Source organism: Melospiza melodia, chromosome 23 (genome assembly GCF_035770615.1).
Source record: "Melospiza melodia melodia isolate bMelMel2 chromosome 23, bMelMel2.pri, whole genome shotgun sequence".
Classification (NCBI taxonomy): domain Eukaryota; kingdom Metazoa; phylum Chordata; class Aves; order Passeriformes; family Passerellidae; genus Melospiza; species Melospiza melodia.
Genome location: NC_086216.1, coordinates 7,791,572 through 7,813,508, shown reverse-complemented (window position 1 = coordinate 7,813,508; position 21,937 = coordinate 7,791,572). Strand labels below are relative to the sequence as shown.

At 43.6% G+C, this 21,937-nt stretch overlaps 1 protein-coding gene across 2 annotated transcripts in view; it reads right to left on the bottom strand.

Moving 5' to 3' along the window:
- The window catches only part of ADRA1A (adrenoceptor alpha 1A), a 30,050-nt gene extending 8,405 nt beyond the window's left edge, over nucleotides 1-21,645 (bottom strand). The window contains exons 1-3 of one of the 2 annotated variants that reach the window (XR_010030401.1): nucleotides 21,405-21,645; nucleotides 18,599-20,234; nucleotides 5,021-6,161 (exon numbers count right to left, since the gene is read on the bottom strand). Coding sequence is in view for 1 of the 2 variants with exons in the window: in XM_063175248.1 (XP_063031318.1) it covers nucleotides 5,650-6,161; nucleotides 18,599-19,481 (1,395 nt within the window). In the remaining variant the exon portion in view is untranslated. Of the gene's footprint in view, nucleotides 1-763; nucleotides 6,162-18,598; nucleotides 20,235-21,404 lie in introns of those variants that run through there. The other variant, XM_063175248.1, reaches the window with a different exon arrangement.
- Nucleotides 21,646-21,937: the final 292 nt, after the last annotated feature.

The window sequence follows — 21,937 nt, the reverse complement described above, 5'->3', positions numbered from 1 at the left end:
AGAGTTGCAACAGGTTTTGTGGCCAACTGTAAGTTCAGGAGGGAATTTTTTAGAGCAAGGTCTGTGTCTATTAAAGACCAAATCATAGGCCTTCGCTGAAGCTCCCAGACTCTACTGCAGCATGAAATTATTTAGGATAAATGCACATTTTAATCCAGAAAGAGAACAGACCTGTGGAAGAAGCAGGAGAGCAACGGAGGTTTGATTTTTGTTTGTTTTTTTTTTCATTTAAAGTCTTCTCCAGAGTTTCCCTGGATGAAATTTCCCAGGGTTTCACTAGAGGCAACCACAGACAAGGCTTTTGAGGTTCCTGATGCATCAGCTGTTTTTGAAATCTGTCTTTTCCTTCCCCGTGTCTCAGTTCTCCCTTTATAAATCAGGAAATAATAACTCAGCACTTGTCTTTCCCATTTACATTCTTGGGTGGATGAGGATTGTTCTGCTGGTGTTTGTTTATAAGAAATACAGCAAAATGAGCTGGATTTCATCTGGGACCTGATGTTTTACTGTAAGCAAACTGAAAGAGCAGAGTAAGGACCTGCGGCCCAAATGAAATTGTTCAAAGTTTTTTTTTAAGAACTTCGACTTTTTACAGTGGAAATATAATTCCTTTATTTGCTTTGCACGTTGCTCCTACTAAACCCAACTAAGATCAGAAGTATTGGGAAGAATCTCTACCTGATCCTCTGTCTGAAATGTTTGTTGAAAAGGAGAAGACAAATCTGTGTGAATAATTTGGAGGAAAAACAAAAAAACCCCAAAGTACACATCCCCCCCAATAATTTATTTGTTCATCTTAGCAAGATTTTGTATACATTCAGTATTTTGTTCAGGGAAATGACCAGCATGAACAGTTCAAACATGATAAATCTGGAAAACAGCACATAGAAAATTCAATGACACGGGAATACCACATTCAGAAAATGCAGTGCCTGTTTCAGGAGAAATCTTTTAAAACCAGCCAAACTTGTACAACATGCAGGCAAAAAGCTGCTGCAGGCAGAAGAGAAAAAAAACCCCCAAACCATTTTTTTTGCAAACAAAGACTGGAAAAGCAAAAAACCAAAACCAAACAAACAAAAAAACCCAACCCAAATCAGCTTGTATACAATTCCCACAGTTGTACTGTCAGGAAGAATTGAGTGTTCAGGGAAATTCAGAGAGGTTTTCCATCATTGGCTGAGTGGACTTGCTTTGAAAGTGGAAATATACTGAAATGCTAGGCAGGTTTGTGTTTTCCTACTTCAGAAAACAGTTTACTAGGGCTGAATTTTGGCACCTGATAAATTTGGATTAATTCAAGAATGTCTCATTCTTCGGATGAGATGTTGAGCACTGTAAAATCATGTTTATTTTTACTATTAACATGTGGAGGTTTTTGACTCTGAAAAAGACCTTGATGTTACCATGATGATAAAGGAGAGGCTGTTACTCATCCTGGGTTTGAGCCCAGTGTTGCTCTGAGAGAGAAATGTTCATAGAGTGGAGCTTTGAGCCTGTTGTGGGACTGACAGATGTGTTATTTCTCACGTGATGGTTGCCATCCATAGCTCTCCTGCTCAGTAATTCATTTCCCCTTAGCTCACATTTGCTATTTTCTCCTTCTCTGTCAGCATGAGAAATATGCAGTGTGCTCTGCAGAGAAGGAATGACATTTCACTCCAATCCTTGAGACAAATGCTCCATCTCCTCCTGGGAAATCAGAGATTCAATTGCATCTGTCAAGCTGGGGGGAAGATCTGTATTTTAAAACACCACAGGCTACCTCTGCAGTGTCTTGTGGTTTTTGTAGCACTGTCATACATGAAATGCCTTCACAAATATTTGAGTGTGTGAGAGGGGCAGGCAGAGAGCAGATGCTGCTGTGAGAGCAGCTGTCTCATGACCTGCTGGATTTTTCTGGCAAAGGATAACACTGGTGCAGGTCCCAGATTTGCCTGGAGCTGAGTGCAACACTTTGAGGACCAACTGGCTTTTCTCTTTGGCTCTGCTGTCAGAAGAGATCATCCAGGAAAAATTGGTGTCAACAGCCTGTCCCCTTGAGTTTGTTTTCCACATTGTCTTGCTTATCCAAACCATATTAAGACAGGAAAGAGGATCAAGGTATCTCTGAGTAGGATGTGGAGTTAATTACCCAGTATGGATTCAGCCTGGGACAGCTGAAACCTTGCTGGATGAATCACTGAGTTGCTCTGTGCCTCAGTAGCTTTATTTTAAAATGCAGTGCCTAATAAAACCCCACTGAGCCATGAGCAACAGTAGCTCAAGGACAACAGGCACACCTAGAACTGAGCACTTCCACTTCAGCAAAGCAGTAAGAGCTTTTTTAACTGACTTCAATCCATATAAGATGTTGCAGCCTGCCAGTGTTGCCTTTCAGAAAATTGAAAAAGTCAGGCAGGGAAATTTTGTAAAGAACCTTTGTGAAATGCATTTTTGCTTACTCCAAGTAGAGAAGTAAGAAATATTCGTGCCTTAATCTTTTTTCTTTTCAGTGCTATGGATTTCCAGTACATTAAGGCCTGGCAAAGGAGAATATTCTTTTACACAATGCATAATGTATCCTTGGAGTTGGCAGAGAAAAATAAAGAATATAAAAATTAGAAGACCTTTATTTGGATAGTGGGCAGAACTTAAATATTTTGGATTTGAAAAATCTGGCAAAGTACACAAAGCCTCAAAATCATCAGATAGTATATCTGAATTGACTGTGGAAACTGGACTTTCCCTGCCCTGGGATGAAGAGGGATTGGTGATCTCCTTCACCTCAGGCTGTGCAAGTTAGGAGTCATCTCTGTGATGCTCCAGCTCTCAACCCTTTGCAGCAGAGACTGCTCCACCCAACATGGAAATCTTGGCTGTCAGTCCCAACAGAAAACCCTGACCCAAGAGGATGCTGAGATGTCAGTCATCCCTCAGAGGTTTCAGGCAGGACACATCCACTGCCAGGTCAGGTGTGGATCCTGGATGTGGCTTTGAGGGGAACTCCTGGCACTCCACTGTTCCCACTTCCCATCTGGCCACTCTCTGATCTCTGCTCTGTGCTCCTGCAAGGTTTCACATGACAGAATCCTTATGCTGGGAAGGTTTTACAAGTGATGATCGATGTCCAGCCTCTGGGAAAGCCTCTTGTCCTGTTCATGCTTTAAGACAAACAGATCCATTCAACCTCTGTGACTGCAGCTCTTTCACCAGTGCCAAGTTCACTTTAAATAACAGGGAAAAATGGGCTGCTTGAATCTGCACTCCTTTTTTTTTTTTTTTTTCCCTGTTTCCTAGAGCTCCTTCTATAGTTTTTGAGACTTCTCAGTCCAAATATCCACCGAAATGACAAGTGCCAATGACCCTTCTTGAAACAAGGACAGGGCAGTTTTCCTGCAGAAATTCTCTGAGGGAGCCAAACAAATTTGGTGTTTGTTGTTACTGGCAAACCTGGCAGCAGCAGAGGTGTGGCTGGGACCAGGCCCATCTGATGCTGAGGACTAGAAGCTTTTCAGAGTCACTGCACACAGAGACATTCTTTAGAATCTGTTCGGTGGCAAAAAAAAAAGGATGAAGGTGAGATCGACACTTCATTGTTCCAATCTCTGTCTCTGCCACGCAGGAGAACTGTGCTACATCCATGTCCATCCTGACACTGCCAGCAGCAGGTTGACTTTTTTATCTTCATCTTACAGGGTCAGATTATATTGCTGCATCAGAATTGCTCTGCAGTTAAATGAATCCAATTGTGAAAGCCTACATGTGTAGCTCCACAACTACTCCTTGCCTGACACCGTGAAACCTCAATAAATCTAAAATTACTGCAGCAACCCTGTGTAAATCTCCCAACTCCAAAGAAGATATGGCAAAAAGGGTCTTACTGGTCATAAAACAAGTCCTGATTGTAGAATAAGACAGGGTTGGGCACCAGGAGTGTGCACTGAAGACTTTAAATCTTGCCTGTCTTGCTCAGTTTAAGGAGTGTTTTTTTCAAAATGTTTCAAAATTCAGGTTTTGTCCAAATACACATCCCACATATCTGAACCCTGTGAGACTGGAAACCTCAGCCATGAGTCTCACGTGACTTTCTTATGAGATTTCCAGCTTTTCTCCTTCTGCTCTTGGCTTGAAGTACCATGAGAATATTTTCTTATATGGTATTTCCACACTTTTAGCTTCAAATTCTAGGCCTGAAGAACCTTAAGTGTGAGGTTGATTTCTTATTTAAACTAAAACTGGGATCGTGCAACAGATTTGTGTTCTGTGCATTTATAAACAAAAGACACAGGAGACAAATCCTCTTTACATTGGGGATTTAATACTGAGTGAGAGATAAATAAACAATGATTTCTCATCAATGCCACCAAGGTGTTGTTTCAAGACTCTGTCCTGTGATAATGAACCTTATCTTGAGCTGTTTCCCTTTTCAAGGCAGTGGATCTTCAGCACAGCAGCTGACACAGACAAGAGTAGGGGCTCCTGTGCTGTTTCAAAGAGCTGAATTCTTCCTTGGCAGGCTCAGGAGGAGTTATGTCAAGAGTGGCTTATTTCCAATATTGTACAGAGAATTCCTCCCACCATTTCTTCCAGATGCTGACTATCTCATTTATTTATTTATTTGGATTAGCTGTATTAAAATATAACATGCTTCCAAATGCTTTTCTCCTAAATTCCCAAGGGAATGGGAATTCCCCTTTCTCGTGGGGATGGACATCCTTAAGCCTTTTAAAATGTTCAACTCCCCCTGCTTAAAACAAGGAGAAAATTCCTGACTCTAGAGTACCAGGATCTCACAGAAAGCTTTGAGCACTTGGTCACTTCCCAACTTGAAGGAGTCAGGAAAAGGAAAGTAGCAAAACACTGGGCAGGGAGACAGGAAAGATCTGTAGTTTTTCCAGTGACTGTGGCACTGATCTGGCTATTGAGTACCTGAGCAAAGAATTACTGAGCCTTTCAGCAGGTTCCTGATGGACTCAGAAGATAAAAAACAAAAGGATAAATGCAAGTGAGTTTTGAGCCTTGTTTGATAAGGACTTACCTAGTTTTGAGTTTTATTAGACTTGCATCAAGGCACATGGATCGTCGGAACAAACCAGGTACACATGCAAATTTTCATTTGGTATGGTGTGGAGATAAGGGAGGCTGATTGTACAAAAAGGAAAAGTTCTCCTTGGTCTCTGAAACTTGGTGGAGTGCAGTCACTTGGATCAAGTTTTCCTTGGCAATGGAGTTGACTGAAATCCAAAGGTGAGGTTTGGCTTCATGGGGAGGCGTGGAATCACAAAATGGCTCTGAAGGTGGAGCTGCCAGAGTGTCAAGGCTGAAATCAGCACAGGGTCTTTGTGGTTCTCACTTTCTCCTCCATTGCCTAGATGAGAGCAGTGGGAACTTTAAAAGAGGAGAATAAAGAGATAAAGCTTTTAAATGCCAAGGAAACACCTGGCAGATGCTGGACTCTCAGAATAACATCCACTGAAGCCATGCACTATCTTTGAGGGGCTCCATTCATGCTCCCAGCACTCACAGACATCCTTCCTCTGAAGATTTGGCCCTGTTTCACCTGTTCATACCTGGATCCTTTCAACTATCATGCCTATTCCTTCTTCCCCATAAAAAGAGTGACATCCCATGAGGTCCCCAAGCTGCCAGCCTGGCGCACCCAGCTGGTTATACATCCTCCCCACTCTCACTCAGGGAGATTGAGTGGATTTTGATGGTTGGCACTTTGCAGTTCTCGTGGACAAGACTCCCTGAAGTGCCTGCACAGCAGCATTCCTGCAGGAACCCTTTGCTCTTGGCTTTAGCAGCTGTGCAGTCTTTGGAAACAGCATTTTTGGTGGGCACACCCTGCACGGCGGAGAAGATCTTCCACTCGCAAACCCCGTCTGACTTGGAGATCTTGTAGAAGGTTTCTCCTGATCCCACAGGGATCCGGACCACCCCTTTGCCACCCTCCATGCTCTGGCCTGCAGGATGGTTGAGGTTGAAGCTGGGTGTTTGCTTCACTGCTGGCTGCTTCCTCAGGAGGCACTGAGCTCTCAGGACGTTATGGAATGCTTTCTTGAACTCTTGACTTGAGCATGGATAGATGATGGGGTTGATGCAGCTGTTTAAATATCCCAGCCAAAATGTTATTTTAAAAAGTGTGTCCGGGGGTTTGATTGCAGGAAAGAAAGAGCCTAAAATGGAAAATACACAGAGTGTTAGGGCAGAGGCAGTGAGGAATTGCAGGTAACCAAAGAAACTAAAACACTGGAAAAAATAAATAGGATTCTGTTCCGTCTTGAAAAATTATGATTGGAAACACAATTCCTGCAGGAACAAGTGTTTCAGATTCTGTGGTGTCATACAATTACATGGATGTTCCATCAGAAACCAAGTCAAGAGAGCTATTTTATAATTACAAGAATTATATTCCCATTTACAGCTAGAGAGGCAGCCAGAGGGCTGATTCCAGGGATAGAGGAAAATTTCTTCCGCAGGGACTCCTAATTCAAGATTTATTACCCATATGACAGCAATATCTTGGAGGTCATCACAAGGGGCTTCAGATGGCAAGAAAATCCCACCATTTCAGAAGGGTTAGAGAAAAAAGGGATTAGAGTTGACAGTGTTACAGCTAAAAGTCTTTGAAATGATGAAGTATTGGGTACTGATATTCCCTGAAACCTTCAGAAAATCTAACTATCCACACCCTGCCTCATGGAATGCATCTAAAATTGAGAGAAATTAAAAGAAAGTTTCCTTCTCATATCAAGGAACACTGGGGAGTGTCTCATAGGCAGCCATGAGATGTGTGTATATATTTTTAACTTTAATTTTAATATTTTTATTTATTTATATACACACATATTCTGATATATACTTGCAATGTTACCTTCCAAAGATGATTCAAAGAGCACAAACTTTCTTTACTGTTTCCTTAGTAAAAAAAGTGCTTTGGCATTGGCATTTCTTTTTCTATAGAATGATGAGTCATCTGCCAATTTAAAGTCTTGAAAATGTTTTTCCTGATGTAAACCTTTAGTTTTATTTAAAAAAAACAAAAAAAAAAAAAACAAAAAAAAAAAAAACAAAACAAAAAAAACAAAAAAAAAAAAAAACCAAAAAAAACCAACCTCATGGAAACAAAAGTGGCTTATTTTGGAATTTATACAGAAATTTATAATAAACAGGACTTTTAGCACTGATAAATGCTTGTCTTCATGCTTCCTCTGGAAAAACTGTAAGCATGTGGAAGAAATAGTGTGGAAGGGTCAGACATCAATGCATCCATCATCCTCTGCAGTTTAACCATGTCCGGGAGCAGAGCCTAAGCTTTACAGGGATCGATCTGTTCCCTGGACCTTTCGTGGCCGAGGAAAAGCTGTTAATGCCCTCTGAGGATGTTCCGATTGAAATCTGAGAGCTGCTCAACCGCTCTGCCCTTTTTCCTCAGTCTTTGTCAAACAAAGCTGCACCACTTGCAGCAAATGCTTTCGAGTGGTCACAGCAATTCCTAGGGTGGTTTTGCCTGCCTGGGCTAGAGACACAACTGGTGCAGGGTGATTAATGTGGGATGCAAAGCTGTGTTTCGTGTCAGGTACAAACAGGCGACGTGTGTATTTGTGAATGTGAAATGTGTGGACCCCGACAATGGGATAGTTGCGAATTCTAATAATAACCGAGGAAAATAAAGCATGGAAAAAGGCCTTTGAACCTATCTGTTGTTTGCAATTAACCCTAGTTGATTTAGGAGCATTGGAATTAAGGTGTTAAGGATGTTGCTTTTTGCTTGCATTTAATCCATAAAAAGCTCTGTTTTGAAGTATAATTTTAGAATATTACTTGTATCCTTGAAACAATAGCTTTGGAATATATATAAAGGAAATATGCTTATCTCACACCTTATTGAAGCAGAGAAAAACAGCTTGAGAAAAGAAGATGAACATCACCTCAAGGGTTTATGGTTTCGACCAAAGGGAAGCTGGACATCACTGTTATGAGATTTATGGTCTCTGCAATTAAAAGGTGGACACACATCTGGGGAGCTGGACCCCACCAGATGGCATTAATCTTTCTTCTTTCAGAAACTGGACTGTGACCATCTGGGGATGCTCCTTTGAGAATACATCCTGAGAAATTAAAATCACAATAGTGTATAGAATTGTGATGTGATAATTTGGAATAAAAATTGCTGATGAGTAAAAGATTGGAAATAGAAACTGCTGAAAAAAACTGATGGGTACTCCTATAAATACCTGTAACCATCAATTATCGGTGTGCAGTTGGAGGGAAAATTTCCCCCACTGTACCCAGCGCTGTATTGCTTATACTTTACCGTATTAAATAATAAATTGATTGCTGCTTGAATATTGGCCTAGTCAAGCTTCTTATTCATAACATTAATAACCTGCTCTTCTACTGAACACGGGATCTGCGGGGAAATGTGGAGCGATCTTGTGGTGGCAGCAGCTGCTGCACCCTGGGCAGAGCACATGGCCCAGGGAGGGGACAGGACACGGGGCAGGGTGAGAAGCCCTGCAGGCGTCTCTGACCTCGCCTCGGACCAGGCTGTGTGTGTTATGAGTAGAAAAGTTGCCCATTTTCTTTTAAAGGCGCAGAGTTCATAGGTTGAGCCGGTTGCTGCCAGGGTGGAGTTCTAACTTTTTGTTTGTTGTTGTAATCACCTGTTGTTAATGGTTTTTTGTTAACTGTTGTTGATGGTTGGGAATTCCCCTTTTTGTCCAGTGGCACCCTGCTGCTTCCTGGAGGATGGCACCTGGGACGGTGAAGAGGAGGGGGCAAGGAAGTTGGCATGCAAATGACATCGGGGTTGACATGCAAATGAGGAAGCCCCTCACCAAAATAGTAAAAACCCCTAAAAACAACGAGCCAACACAGAATTGAGGGGTCGAAGTGATGTCTAGATGTGAGGAACAGAATCAGTATCTGCTAAGACCCTTTTAACCCCTCACCCTAACCTGAAGATGTCAGCTGGAAAGAGAACCTCAAATGTCAAACCAAAAAATGGGGGAATCTCCCGATGCTCTCGTGAGGACAGAAGCCCCAGCTCTGCCTGCAGAGCAATGCACTTTTCCTCCTCCTCCATGCCACTCTTGGAAGCAGTAGTGGCATGAGCACAACCCATCGGTTCTTCCCACCCAAGCTGATTTTTAATGAAGGTATTAAAAAGGAGAAAGATCTCCTGCCCAATTAATTTCAGTGTGTGTGTGTGCTACAGCAGCAGCAAAGCGACACCAAGTCACAATCATCACAGGATGGTTTAGGTTGGGAGGGACCTTAAACCCATCCAGTGCCACCCCCTGCCATGGGTCGGGGCACTGTCCACCACCCCAGGGTGCTCCAGGCCCCGTCCAGCCTGGCCTTGGGCACTCCCAGCCATCCAGGGCAGCCACAGCTGCTCCAGGAATTCCATCTCAGCCCCTCCCCACCCTCACAGAGAGAAATTCTTTCCCAATATCCCCTCCATCCCTGCCCTCTGTCAGTTGAAGCCATTCCCCCTTGCCCTGTCCCTCCAGGCCTTGTCCCAAGTCCCTCTCCAGCTCTCTTGGAGCCTCTTTCGGGGCACTAAGCCTTTCCCAAAGCTGTCTCTTCCCCAGGCAGTGCAGAACATGCCACAGGAGCTCTGTTTCTGTTCTGGGGCAGCTGAACCTCTGATTGCAGCCTCAGATATGACCTGGGCACCAAGCATGGTTCTCACTGCCTCTGTGGTAGCTTCTGGTTGCTCCAAGCCGGCTCAGGTAGAGTAGTTTCATTATTACTTTCAGTATAAACCAGATTTTAAGACCAAAAAGATTTTGCTAAAGAAAACAAATGCTGTTTTGCAATGAAGCACAAGTAAGCACACATATCCACAACCTAATTTTTTCTCAGCAAATTAATGCTTCTCTCCTTTAGTGAAAAACAACTAAATAACATTCTCAAAGAACTTTCTGGCTGAAGTCATTGGCAGATGAAAAATAATGAAAGGCTTCTAAATGCCCAAATTATGCTAATTTTTTTTGTCTGCTTCCTCATTTAAATGCTATGTATCTGCTGTTTCCCATTTTGTGGTGCGAGAAAAGGTGAACCAAATCCCAGTTTATGGATTCAGCAGTGTGAGGCCAAGTGTAAAAATGGGTAAACAATAACAATTCCTGTTTGCTGCAACTCCTGGCTCCCTCCAGATGGAATGCAATGGCTGTGCCAAAGTCTGATAAAAATAGAAAACAGCCAGTGTCAGAGTCTGTCCCTTGCTCTTTTTTTGGGGTGGGATCTGCATGTTAATTTATTAATGTAGCCTTTTTTGGTTCATCAGTGGAGACACTCGTTGTTGCCTTGGAATAATACGCAGTGAAAGAAAATGAAGGAGCTTTAACAGCACAGAGACTTTGCCATCTGCTGATTCCACTACACACTGGCTTTCAGATAATCATGGAACGATTTGGATTGGAAGGGAAATGAAAGATCATCTAACTCCAGCCCTTTGCCATGGGCAGGGACATCTTCCACTATTCCAGGGTGCTCCAACCTGCCCATGGACACTTCCAGGGATGCAACAGCCACAGCTCCTGTGGGAAATCCATCCCAGCCCCTCACCACCCTCACAGGGAGGAATTTCTTCCCAATATCTGATCCAAGTGTACCCTTCTTCACCCCAAGCCATTCTCCCCTGTGTTATCAGTGCATGCCCTGGTAAAAACTCCCCCTCCAGCCTGTCTGTAGGGTGTGTTTGACACTCAGGGGCCACCAAAATCGCTGTCCTTCTATTGCAGCCCCACAGTTACCTCTGTAGCTCAGAAATATTCCCTAACATTTCCTGTTGGCTACCTGAGTATCTAGGAAAAGGGGAAAAATATCCTATTTTCCAAATCCTTGAGTAATGGTGTTCCTCCCCAGAGAATCCTAAGAACACGTCCCTTTCTTGCAAACCTTTAATATTCACTGATGTTGTTGTGATCAATCTCAGTGGCTGATGGATCTGTTAATGAGCAGGAGGCATTTTCAAACCTGGTGACAAAGTAGTTTGTTCAGTGCTGAGCTCTCAAAATGGACAGCTCAGGTCAGATGAACTCAAAGGAGAAATAAAACAAAGATTCTGTGGGATTTTTTTAAAACAATGACCATAATTAATCATGAGATTAAACAAGTGTGGTGAATTATGTCTTTTTTAGGGTGTATGGTACATGTTCCCTACAGAGCAGTGAGCACAGGGAAAGCAGGTGGAGCTGGGATGAGCATTTCCATTCAATCCTTGACCATTTGGTGAATGCCAGTTCATGTCAGTTAAAGTTTGGACACCTGGACACCATCATCCAGGGCTGAGAAAGCAGAATTTTTGCACCTAATTCTCAGAGCAAATTTTTCCAGTCCTCTCACTCCATACCAGGTGGAATCACAGGTGCCATCCAGGTGTCCTCTAGGAGAGCTGGAGGGTTAACAGCAGCTAATATATTAAGTTTTCATCCTTGAAATTAATTCTCTGTGCTATTCACTGGCCTTAATATCTTCCTTTGCACACTGTCAGGAATTAAGTTGTAAGTAGCAGCAAACCTGATTAAAATTTAAAGGCTTCACCTTACAATGTCCCCCTGCAGTCTGTGCTGGAGGAACAGTAAAGAAAGCTTCATTGGATCTTTTAATGCATTTTGAATCATGGATTGAGTAAATGACGCTGCAATTCCTGCTTTGTTTTCAAAATGTTGAGGAGACTCAAGTGTCAGTAGCACAATACAATTGCTTCTTGTTAAAGTAAATGAAATAAAATGTACTATGAGCCTCCCGAGATCTTTTGCCATTAAGTATTTCATCACTCATCCCTGGAAATGTCAGGATTGCATTTTGTTCCCACATCTTTTATTTTCCAGTTTTTCAGCTGGAAGTTTCTTCAGCTCTGAGAGGTAAGCTTGCTGCATCCCTCCTTTTGAGTAAGTGCTAATTCATTCTCACAACTGTTATTTGACTTTGTCATTTGTCACAAGAGCTGCCTGATTATGGGTTGTTTAAAAACCAGCCCTGATGCCATGCGTCATTTCACTGATGGACAGCAGAGAGGGTTTTGGAATCTGCCAGACTGTAAAAACATGTGTTATTTACTCTACATCATTGCTGCCAGCACCATAGGGATCAGATCCCTTGTATTTGTGTGACCCATGAACCCTTTGTGGTGTTAAAAACCATCTCAGCTACAAACCCATCTGTGCTACAAATCCATCACAGCTATAAATCCATCTGTACTACAAATCTATCTCTGCTACTGAATCTTGCAGCTCTGTTTAGGTTTGCTGCTTTTTCCCCCTCTTTTTATTTTGTGTAGCTTAAATATGGTGACTGAGACAGAGCACAGAGGTCAGGTGGGGGTGATGCTGCTTCAGTGTATGGGGGAGATCGGGGTTGTGTCCATAGAGAATCCCAGAATGGTTTGGGTTGGAAAGGACCTTAAATCCTATCCTGTGCCACTCCATGCCATGGGCAGGGACACCTTCCACTATCCCAGGGTGCTCCAAGCCCTGTCCAGCCTGGCCTTGGGTCTGGGGCAGACAGAGCTTCTCTGGGAATTCCCTCCCAGACCCTCCCCACCTCCCAGGGCACCATCCAAATCCCATCCAACCCTACCCTCTGGCACTGGGAAGCCACTTCTGCTTGTTCTGTAATTCCCTTGTCCCAAGCCCCTCTCCAGCTCTTGAAGCCCCTTCAGGCTGGGAACAGGAAGAGTGCTCTAGTTACAGGGAAGCAAAGCTCAGAACTCACGTCCTGGGATCTGTCTTGAAGCAGTCAGTCCAGAGGGCATCACATCTTCCAGAGCCATAAAGACCCAGAGGATGAAGCACAGAGGAGCAATGATATTCCAAAGGGAATTAACTGTGTACCATGGCCTTCCTAATCTCTCATGGCTCTACAAACATTGATAAATATGCTGCATTTTGTGTTCCCAAGCCCAGTGTTAGCTCTAAACTTTATTCCCTAAGTGTTCTATGCTGCATCTCAGGTCATGATTCAATCCACCCTCTGGAAAGTGTATTTATAGAAAATAAGTATATATAAGTATATATAAGATATACATACATACACACACAGATATATATGTTGCTGCAGACATTGAAAGCTGCTCCCTGTACACACATGACCTCTCCTATAGGCCCTCATTATTCCCTTATGGGAAGTATTTTTTTATGGAATAAAAAATGGTATCAAAGAACCATTGGACAGTAGGAAATGAACCTGGACTCTGCACAATCCAATTAACACAACCAGTACAGAAAAAAAGCAGTGATGTGAGGAAGTCTTGCACTTTCTAGCTGTGCCTCCCCAGGGCCTGGAATGTTTTGGCTATTCCTGAGGGAAAATGAGAGGGACTTTGTGTTTGGCTATTGCTGATGCATAATAAACAGACATAGAAGGAGGAGCAAGTTGGTTTTCCCTCCCAAACCCCTGAATTCAGCTCTTTGCGGCACCATGAGGGTGTCTGGGCACAGGTGAGAGGTGAAAAGGTCAGGCAGCAGGAATGGGTCAGTCTGGGAACACTGCTCTGATGATTTGGATTATTTCAGACCTAATTTATGCTCTGTTTCATATTGTACCCACTTAGGATGGATGATATTTCTGGGAAATGTCTCAGCAAGCAACTATTTCCAGATTTGCTGTGGGCAGCTGCAGATTTAGAAAGCTGATAAAAAACCATGGGAAGGTAAACTGAGGTTTTGTTACCCGTGTGAACCCAAACAATCACATTGTTTCACAAATCAATGTAATTGTCACTCCAATTCCAGTTCCCAAGCTCTCACTGCAGTGGAATGGGTCTGGATCCCATTGCTGACATTTTGGAGGTACTTGATATTTGCCCTGAAGCCCTCACTCTTGAAGTCATTCACTTAAAATAAAATAGTAATTTTCCTTTAAAAATTAAAAAAAAACCAACCAAACAACCAGAGAATAGTTTGAGAATCTGAGTCAGTCTCAGGCTGCCTCATGAGTTTGTTTTCTGTCATGATTTTGGAATCCTTGGAGTCAGAAACAAGAAATTATCTCTTTCAGCAAGAGCCAAGTACCTCTCCCGTTATCCAAATTGCAGACAAATCCTGACATTTGCTCAGTGGGGTGGGAGAATCACTCACCACGGCCTTTCCATCACTCCCCAACCCTAAACTGTGCTGGGGCATTTGAGAGTGAGTGAGTGAGTGAGTGACACTCCTGTTTCCTTTACTTGGGGACTGCAAGGTGGTGGCTGCAGGAGGAGGGATGTTCTGAGACAAGGATGAGGCTCCTGTGACAGGGGACACACAGAGGAGTGGCTCTCAAAGCAGAGCATAGAAAATCGACCTTCCTTCCTTTGTTTTTAGTACAAATGGGTTTTAATACTGATTCCTCCCCTCCTTTGCTGTGTTTTCAGTCACTGCGACACATTTCAGGATTTGGGAATGGTGGAGAGATGTTAGCCCAGGGATGTCTGTGGGATCTTTGTCATTAGCTGAATTATCAGCCCAGACCAACAGTGCCTTTCCAGTGTGTGATTATGAAAAATGCCCCTTGTGATCAGCAAAAAGCCTTAAAAAACCCTAGTAATGGAAATATCTTGTCTGTTTATCTTCCTGGCTGAAATTCTCCCCATTCAATGGTTTAACTCGCACAGACACTTGTGCTCCGTGACTCAAGGAGGGCAAGCATCCTTCCTCCCCCTCAGCTGGGATCCAGAGAAAGAGCTGGGGCTTTATTCTGAGGGTTTTCTTCCACTTTTATATCTTTTTTTTCTCTATCACTAAGAGAACGCTGAAATATTGATGTGGGGAGTCTGTGTTGATGTGTGTTGCTACTCTGAGCCTTGTGACCCTCTGAGAGGTCATGTTGTGTCAACAGCAGAGACGGAAAAATGCACTTTATTTTTCTGGTTTATGTCTAATGAAAGTAGAGTGGTCCTCTTTGACTCTGTTAAAAAAAATTACCACAAAATAGTAAATAGAAACCATCTGCAGACAGGATTAGAGGATTCCCTCGACAGTGTTTGTGTCAGTTCACAAGACTAATTTACTCCTAGACCACAAACACAGACACCCTCCAGCAGATCCTCTTTTTTGCTTTCTTAATCATGAGAATGATTGACAAATGCTAAAACCCTTCCTCTCCCTTGCACAGTTTAGGATTTTTCCCCCTGTGGCCTCCTAGCTCAGACTTTCCCTTTTTATTTCTTCCAGCTTTGGAAAGCAACACCTGCAAGTTGATCCACAGAAAATAGACCACAAGCAAAGCTCTGGGAACTTGTTCTCTTCTGGGAGTTTGTTAAGAAAAATCATTAGTCCCAGGCCAGGAACCATTTTTGCAACACCCCCAACCCTTTTTTACATCAGTTCTGTGCATGTTTCACCTCAAAACAACCTCCAAGCAACTGTCTTTTATCTTGCTGAAAGGAAACCTTTTGAAGAATTCCCAGAACAACATATAAATGTCTTCCAGTTCCAGGACAAGATCTGTTCTATCACTTGAAAACCTTCCATCACTGGGGGCTTTCACTGATTTCTGGGCTCTTCCAGCTCTGAGTCTTTCTACATCTATCCATCTATCTACATATATCCTATATCCCTTTCTAAAAATTGCAAGAGGAGAACAAAAAGCCAAAAATGCAGGTTGCGATTGGGCATGCCAGAGCCCAACAAGCCCTGATTGCCCAGATGAAGCTGCATCTGAGCCTCTCCCCACAAATTCCCTGCCCCTTGGCCCAGGAGCTGCAGATAAGCTCAGGCTCTTCTCCATAACCCTCTCTGAGAGATGCAGACAGGCTCAAAGCTGCTTTTTCCTGTCTCTGTTTTTTTTATTTTGTGTTTGTCTGGTGGTCACTGAACTGTCAGTTGAAGCTGTCACTGATGTCAGTTCTGCTTGGTTCTGCTCACAGGAATGAAAACCTGACTTCTACCAGTGGAAACCAAAGCTCTGACAACCTTGTGTGTTACAGAAGTTTTGAAAAGCAAATATTGGCCTCACTTATTCTCCTGCAACAGGATAATAATTTCCTGGTTTTTTCCACAAACCTCAAGCCAAATGAGAAGAAGGTGTGTTGGATTATTGGGCTGAAGGATTTTGCACAGAACCTTTGGAATGAAACTTAATCCAAGATACTAAGAGAAAAAACATTCCTTACACAGACTGCAACTGGTACATTTACACTCCAGTTTCAATTCAAATAATTTATTATGGCAGGGATACTTCACTTGTTTCTCCAGTTATTTTCAGCAGCATCAGCCAACATGGATATTGTGCCTTTCTCAATATCTTTCCATCCCTCTTGGCCTTCCCATGCCTACACCTCAAAGGCTTCCACCCTGCTTTATGATGCACTTCAGTAAACCTAATATTTCTTGCTTCGAAGCAGTTCTTGGCTGGTAGAGTGGATGTTAACAGATGTGGAAATCTTGAAGGTGATGTAGATTACAGTGAAATTAATCTAGGTTTGGGGAAGTTGTGCTGCATGGAATGATGAGCACAGTTGTCTGAAGAGGTTTCTGTAGCAGTTTAAGTGTGTCTGTCTTGTGGGCAATCTGCATTGGGAGTGGTCTGGCTGATGGAATCATGGAATTATGGGCATTTAGGTTGGAAAAGATCTCTTGGATCATTGAGTCCAGCCGTCCAAGTCCACCTATAAACGATGTCCCTGCATGGCCCCTTCACATCCGTCAAATCCCTCCAGAACTGGTTGATGGGACCATGTTTTGGTCTGTCCCATGGCCACAAAGCTCCAGAGCTGGGCAAGTTCTGGTTGCCTAGCCATGGATGCTATGAGCCTCCACCAGGGTTTCAACAAAGGATTTTATACATCTGGAAAGTCAGACCCTGACAGGACCGCAAGACCCTGTCAGGATCACTTCCCTTCCCTATCCTAATTGGGCCTGGGTACAGGACAGACCTGAAAGTGGCTGTAATCTTTTGGAAAGTGCCCTGCATCAAGATGAGGCCTTGACTTTTTTGAGGACTTTTTTAGTGCCACTCATTTGTTCAATCAGTTTTTTTTTTTTTTGTCCTTAGACAAAAGCAGCAAATAGGTTTTGAAAGCCCTATAATATATGCTTTAAAAAGACCCAGTAACCTCCCAAAAAAAGAGGAAAAAAACCTCCAGAGTTTCCTTACATGGGATCAAAGGAGGATACAAAGTCATTCTGGAGCCGAGAAGATTTCTTGAATCCAGAGCAAATTAATTAACAACAGCTCTCTGTGAGCAATCACATTTGCAGATGAAAAGTGTGTTTAATGCATTCTCTCAAACCCTTTTTGAGTATGTTTCAATCATCTTGGCAAGCAGCATTTCAACGTGCTGACATCCTGGCCAGCACAAGCTAGGCCCTCGAGGGCTTCTCCTTAAGAAACAGTTCCAATCAGCACTTCCCAGTATTGACCAAGAGGAAAAAATTCTGATTTTTTGGGGTTTTTCACATTAGCAACAGGTTTTTGTGTGTCTTGACAAATCTTGGTAAAGCCAGTAGGGATTAATTGAAAAAAAAAAAAAACCCAGTTATTTATTAAAGTTTGAAAAAACAGAATTAAAAAGAAAAAAAGAAAAGGAAAATAAAATCCCCAAATCTTTCTTTTCATGTTTAGGTAACACTGTTTTACCATTTCTGAATTGTCCATATTGTTGTCTTACTACGTGAAGCTGCCATAAAATCTTACTTTATTTTTCTTGTGCAGCATAAGCCCTTTCCATAAGAAAAGCCCTGAAATTGAGTAAGTCACAGATTTTAGATGTTTGAAAAACCTAATATTTAATGGCAGAGCCCAACCCAGTGTGATAAGCTATGTCCTTCACCCTCAGCTACAGGTATGGAATTAGTATTCTGCTTTTCCATCCTCAACTGCATCAAAGGTAACTGAGCAAGGTTTAATTAAAATTCTAATTACTTCTTTATATTCCAGCAAAGCAGAACAAATCCCCAGCTTTGCTCCACTTTGGAATGACAACTGGAGAATAAATATTCACCTCCAGCATGGTGGCTGAGCCAGTGTTTGGCTGGTGGGCTCAATGAGTTCCCAGAAAAGCTGCAATCCAGAGCAGTATAAAATTAGTCGGAAGGACCCTCACTGCTGTCTCCTGACTGGTCATATGAAAAATTGGATTAAAAGATTAACTTTGTTTGGAGTTATGGTATCTCACAGGATGAATTTCCTCATAGGAAGCAGATATTTTTTTCCTTAGAGTGGGAATCATCAATGCTGGGCACTCCAGCAGATCTGTGAACAGCTACTTCAACCCTGAATGTATATAAATTATGACCTTTTACACATTTAAGTCACCTGGCAGCAAACATAAACCCACAAGCACCTAAAGATCCTGTTCCTATAGCAGAGATGGTCACAAATATCTGCTCTACTTCACAAAAGAGAATTTTCTATGTGGAAGAAGTACAAGATTGCTTCCCTGGTTTTCAGAATTTTGTTTCTCATCACCAGAGACCAGATTTGGTTGAATTTAACACTTGTGGTTTTTTTCATGGTCCCTGCTTTGTGGTGGTGAGTGTTTTGGTGTTTTGACAGCTTTGCAGCACAAAATTGTTCCCTCAGAGCTTTTCTGGTCAGTGTTACTACACCCAGCCACAAGCACAGCCCTCCCTGCCCAGAAGGTGCTGGAAGACACACAGGGGTTAGCTCTACTTACCAAGAGGCATTACTACAAAAAATGGGAGCCAGCAGAGAACGAAGCATCCCACAACTATTCCCAGGGTCTTGGCAGCTTTCTTTTCCCTGGAGAACTTGAGCAGGCGCACAGAGAAGTGGTGCTTGCTCTTGGGGTTGGCTGCAGAGCTGCTTGCACCAGGGATGTTTTTGCGGTGGATGCGGAGGGTCACCTCCTCGGAATGGGATTTCTCTGTCTTCAGCCCAGAGGTCAGCCCTTTGTTTTCCCTTTTGGCCACCACGTAGACCCGGCAGTACATCACCAGGATGATGATCAGGGGCAGGTAGAAGGAGCCCAGTGCTGAGAACAAGACGTAGCCAGGCTCCTCGGTGATCTGGCAGATTGTCTCATCCTCCGGGGCTGGCTCCTTCCAGCCGAAAAGGGGCCCAATGGAGATGACCAGGGACAGTGCCCAGACACACAGCAGGGCCAGGAGCCCCCTCCTCTCTGTCACTATGCTGGGGTACCTCAGTGGGTAGCTCACCCCGATGTATCGATCAATGGAGATGATGCAGAGGCTCATGATGGAAGCAGTACAGCAAAGCACATCAACAGCTGCCCAGATGTTGCAGAAGATCCTCCCAAAGACCCAGTAGCCCAAAATCTCCATGGTGGCTGAGAAGGGCAGGACGGTAGAAGTCAGGAGGAGGTCAGCTACAGCCAGGTTGATGATGTAATAGTGAGTGACACTCTGGAGGTGTCTGTGGCAGGCTACGGACAGGATAACCAGGATATTACCCAAAACCCCAAAAACAATCAGCCCCCCTAGAATAACACCCAGTAAGACGGCCTTGGAAATGTTCACGGGCTCCACAGAGTGGGTGCAGTTGGAGCACTCAGAGGAATTTCCAGGAAGGAAAGCCATGGCTGATAATGTCCATGTGAGGCTGCTGAAGTTCACCCCCTTTCCAGGCAGGAACAGTGACAAGATCAGGAAGGTCCTATAGGAAACATTTGCTTAGCCTTGCTGGGGAAAAGAGTTTTGAAGAATGTTTTAGGACTGCAGGACCAGAAGAAATGAGAAAGATCCAGAAACATATTAGAAAATCTACCCTTTCTCCTAAGCTTTCACCAGAATAACATGGTTGATACTCACAAGTTCCAAGTCAAATTTAACTCCTTCTGCATTTTCCTTGGTGTGCACAAGTGGGGATACAAAAAGCTGAGGCTGTTTGTCCCACTTTCCAGGGCTATGTGATAAGAAGTACTGGAGCTGAAGGTTCAAATAATTTCTGTCTTTTGGGGAAGGTTTTCTGTACTTAAGGAAAGTAAATATTCCAAAGGGTCTCGAATTTAGCTTCTCCTGAGAGAAAATCACTGATGCTTTTAATTGCCTGGTGTTAGTCCTAATTCTGCCTTAAAGTTGGCTTAGAAACCTGACTGGGCGGAGGTTGCTGCTGTGTCTGCTCAGCAGTTTTGTTTGAGATACCCATCACTCCCCATCCAGGGTTTCGGCTGTCAGTCAGAGCTTTCCATATGTGGAGCACTCATCAGCCGAGGTCCTGGGCTGCAAATTAAAGCTCATGTACATCAGCTCCTGGCTTGCTCTGAGGGGAAGAGTGGAGTTTGCCGTGTGCGCAGGGCCATGCTCTCGTGCTCTCTGCAGATCCTCACCCCCCTGGAGAAGACAAAAACAGGAACAATGCGATTCCCAGAAGCCACACTCGCTGCTAGGGTTCCCATATATGAATAGAGCAGGAGGCTATTTTAGGGTGCTTTTCCTCAAGCTGGCTCCAGCCAGTGGAACCAACCATTTCCAGCCCAGCACTGTTTAACAGCAACTGAGAGATCTATGTGGGTTTTCCTGCCTGAATTTTCCCTTCTTTATGGGGCTAGGCATCAATCCTTATTATTAGCTCACCTTCAGAGACCAGTTCTAGGAAAGACAGAAGCCTGCAGGACACAATTCAGGACTATACAAACTGTGCAGCAGATTTAGAAGCCCAGAATTCAATCTCAAGTTTCTTTATTAAGCGAGACTATTCCCCACTTAAGTGTTAGTCCAGCTGAGCTGCCAATTTTGAAAATCTATAAGGAAAAGCAACTCCAAAGCCAAGCAGAAGATGTTGCAAGGAGCAAGCCTCCTAGTGAGTGACACAACATTTCAGGGTATCTGGAAGCCAAGCTCAGCCTTTGCTGACTAAATATGGAGAAAAGGTACCTCAGATGGAAAAGTGAGGATTAGCCTGGGAACCGAGACCTGGGGGGCACAGAGAGCAGAGCTGCAAGTGGGAGCTGCAAAACCTTTCCCAATATCTCCATGTGGATATAGAATTTCTGTCCCAGTTATTAATCAGAGGTGAAAAACCACCACTAAGGCTGTGGCTGTAAAACCCCAGATGAGGAAGGACTCTCTAAGTGTCCTTTGGGATGAGTCCCTCAGGTCGCACTTTAAGCAGTAACAGCTGTCCTATTTCCCAGCCTTCATGTTGAACTTTCCTGTAGGCAAAAGCATTTCAAACTCTGAAGCCCCAAAATTCCCAGTTCACAGGCAGGGAGGAGGGGGGAAGGGAGAGATGGGGGGTAGGTATCACACTGTGGGTATTTTACTTCAGTACACTAAAATGGAATTGGATCTTACTTTCTTTCCTACCAGATAGAACAAGTTGAGGAATAATCCCAAGGAAGAAAAGGGCAGATTATCTAAGCATATACATGAAAAGTGAGTGTTGCATCAAGCATCTCTGAGCATTATAATTGTGATCATTACCAAATAATGCCCAGCCTGTGGAGATAGCTGATGCTGGGAAGAGCAGACCCCAAGCTGCTCTGTCTGCCCCACACCCACCTCTTCAGTCTTCAGAAGGCAGCACAGCTCCTGTGAGCATCTGGGAAGGCGATTCTCAGCACAGCAGGCTCCTCTTTCATGCGGGGATGGGGCTCCGTGCCTGGAAATCCTCGGCTTTGCTCCCTTTATTGCCCCACTGGTGTTCCAGCAGCTGGCAGTGGGGCTGAGTGCCCGTATCCCGCGGCTTGAGGGGCTGGCTCCGGGCTCCCTGGAGGGATCCGTGCCCTGCTCAGCGCTCAGCTCCACACTGCCAAGGAGCAGGAGGAACTTTGCTGCTCTGCTATGTAGCAGAGCATTAGTCTTACCATTACCGTAATTCACTGCCACTCCCGTATTGCCCAGAAAGAAAGAGCACTCTTTCTTTCTGGGCAATGTGTGGTTTTAAATATTTTCTTTTTTTTTTTTCTTTTTTTTTTTTTCTTTTTTTTTTTTTTTTTTTTTTTCCCACTCAAACTCCTGCAGAGACCAGAGGGTGGAAGGCAGATAACAAACTCCTGTTCATGAGTTAACACAAAGTTTTTGGTATCTAAAAA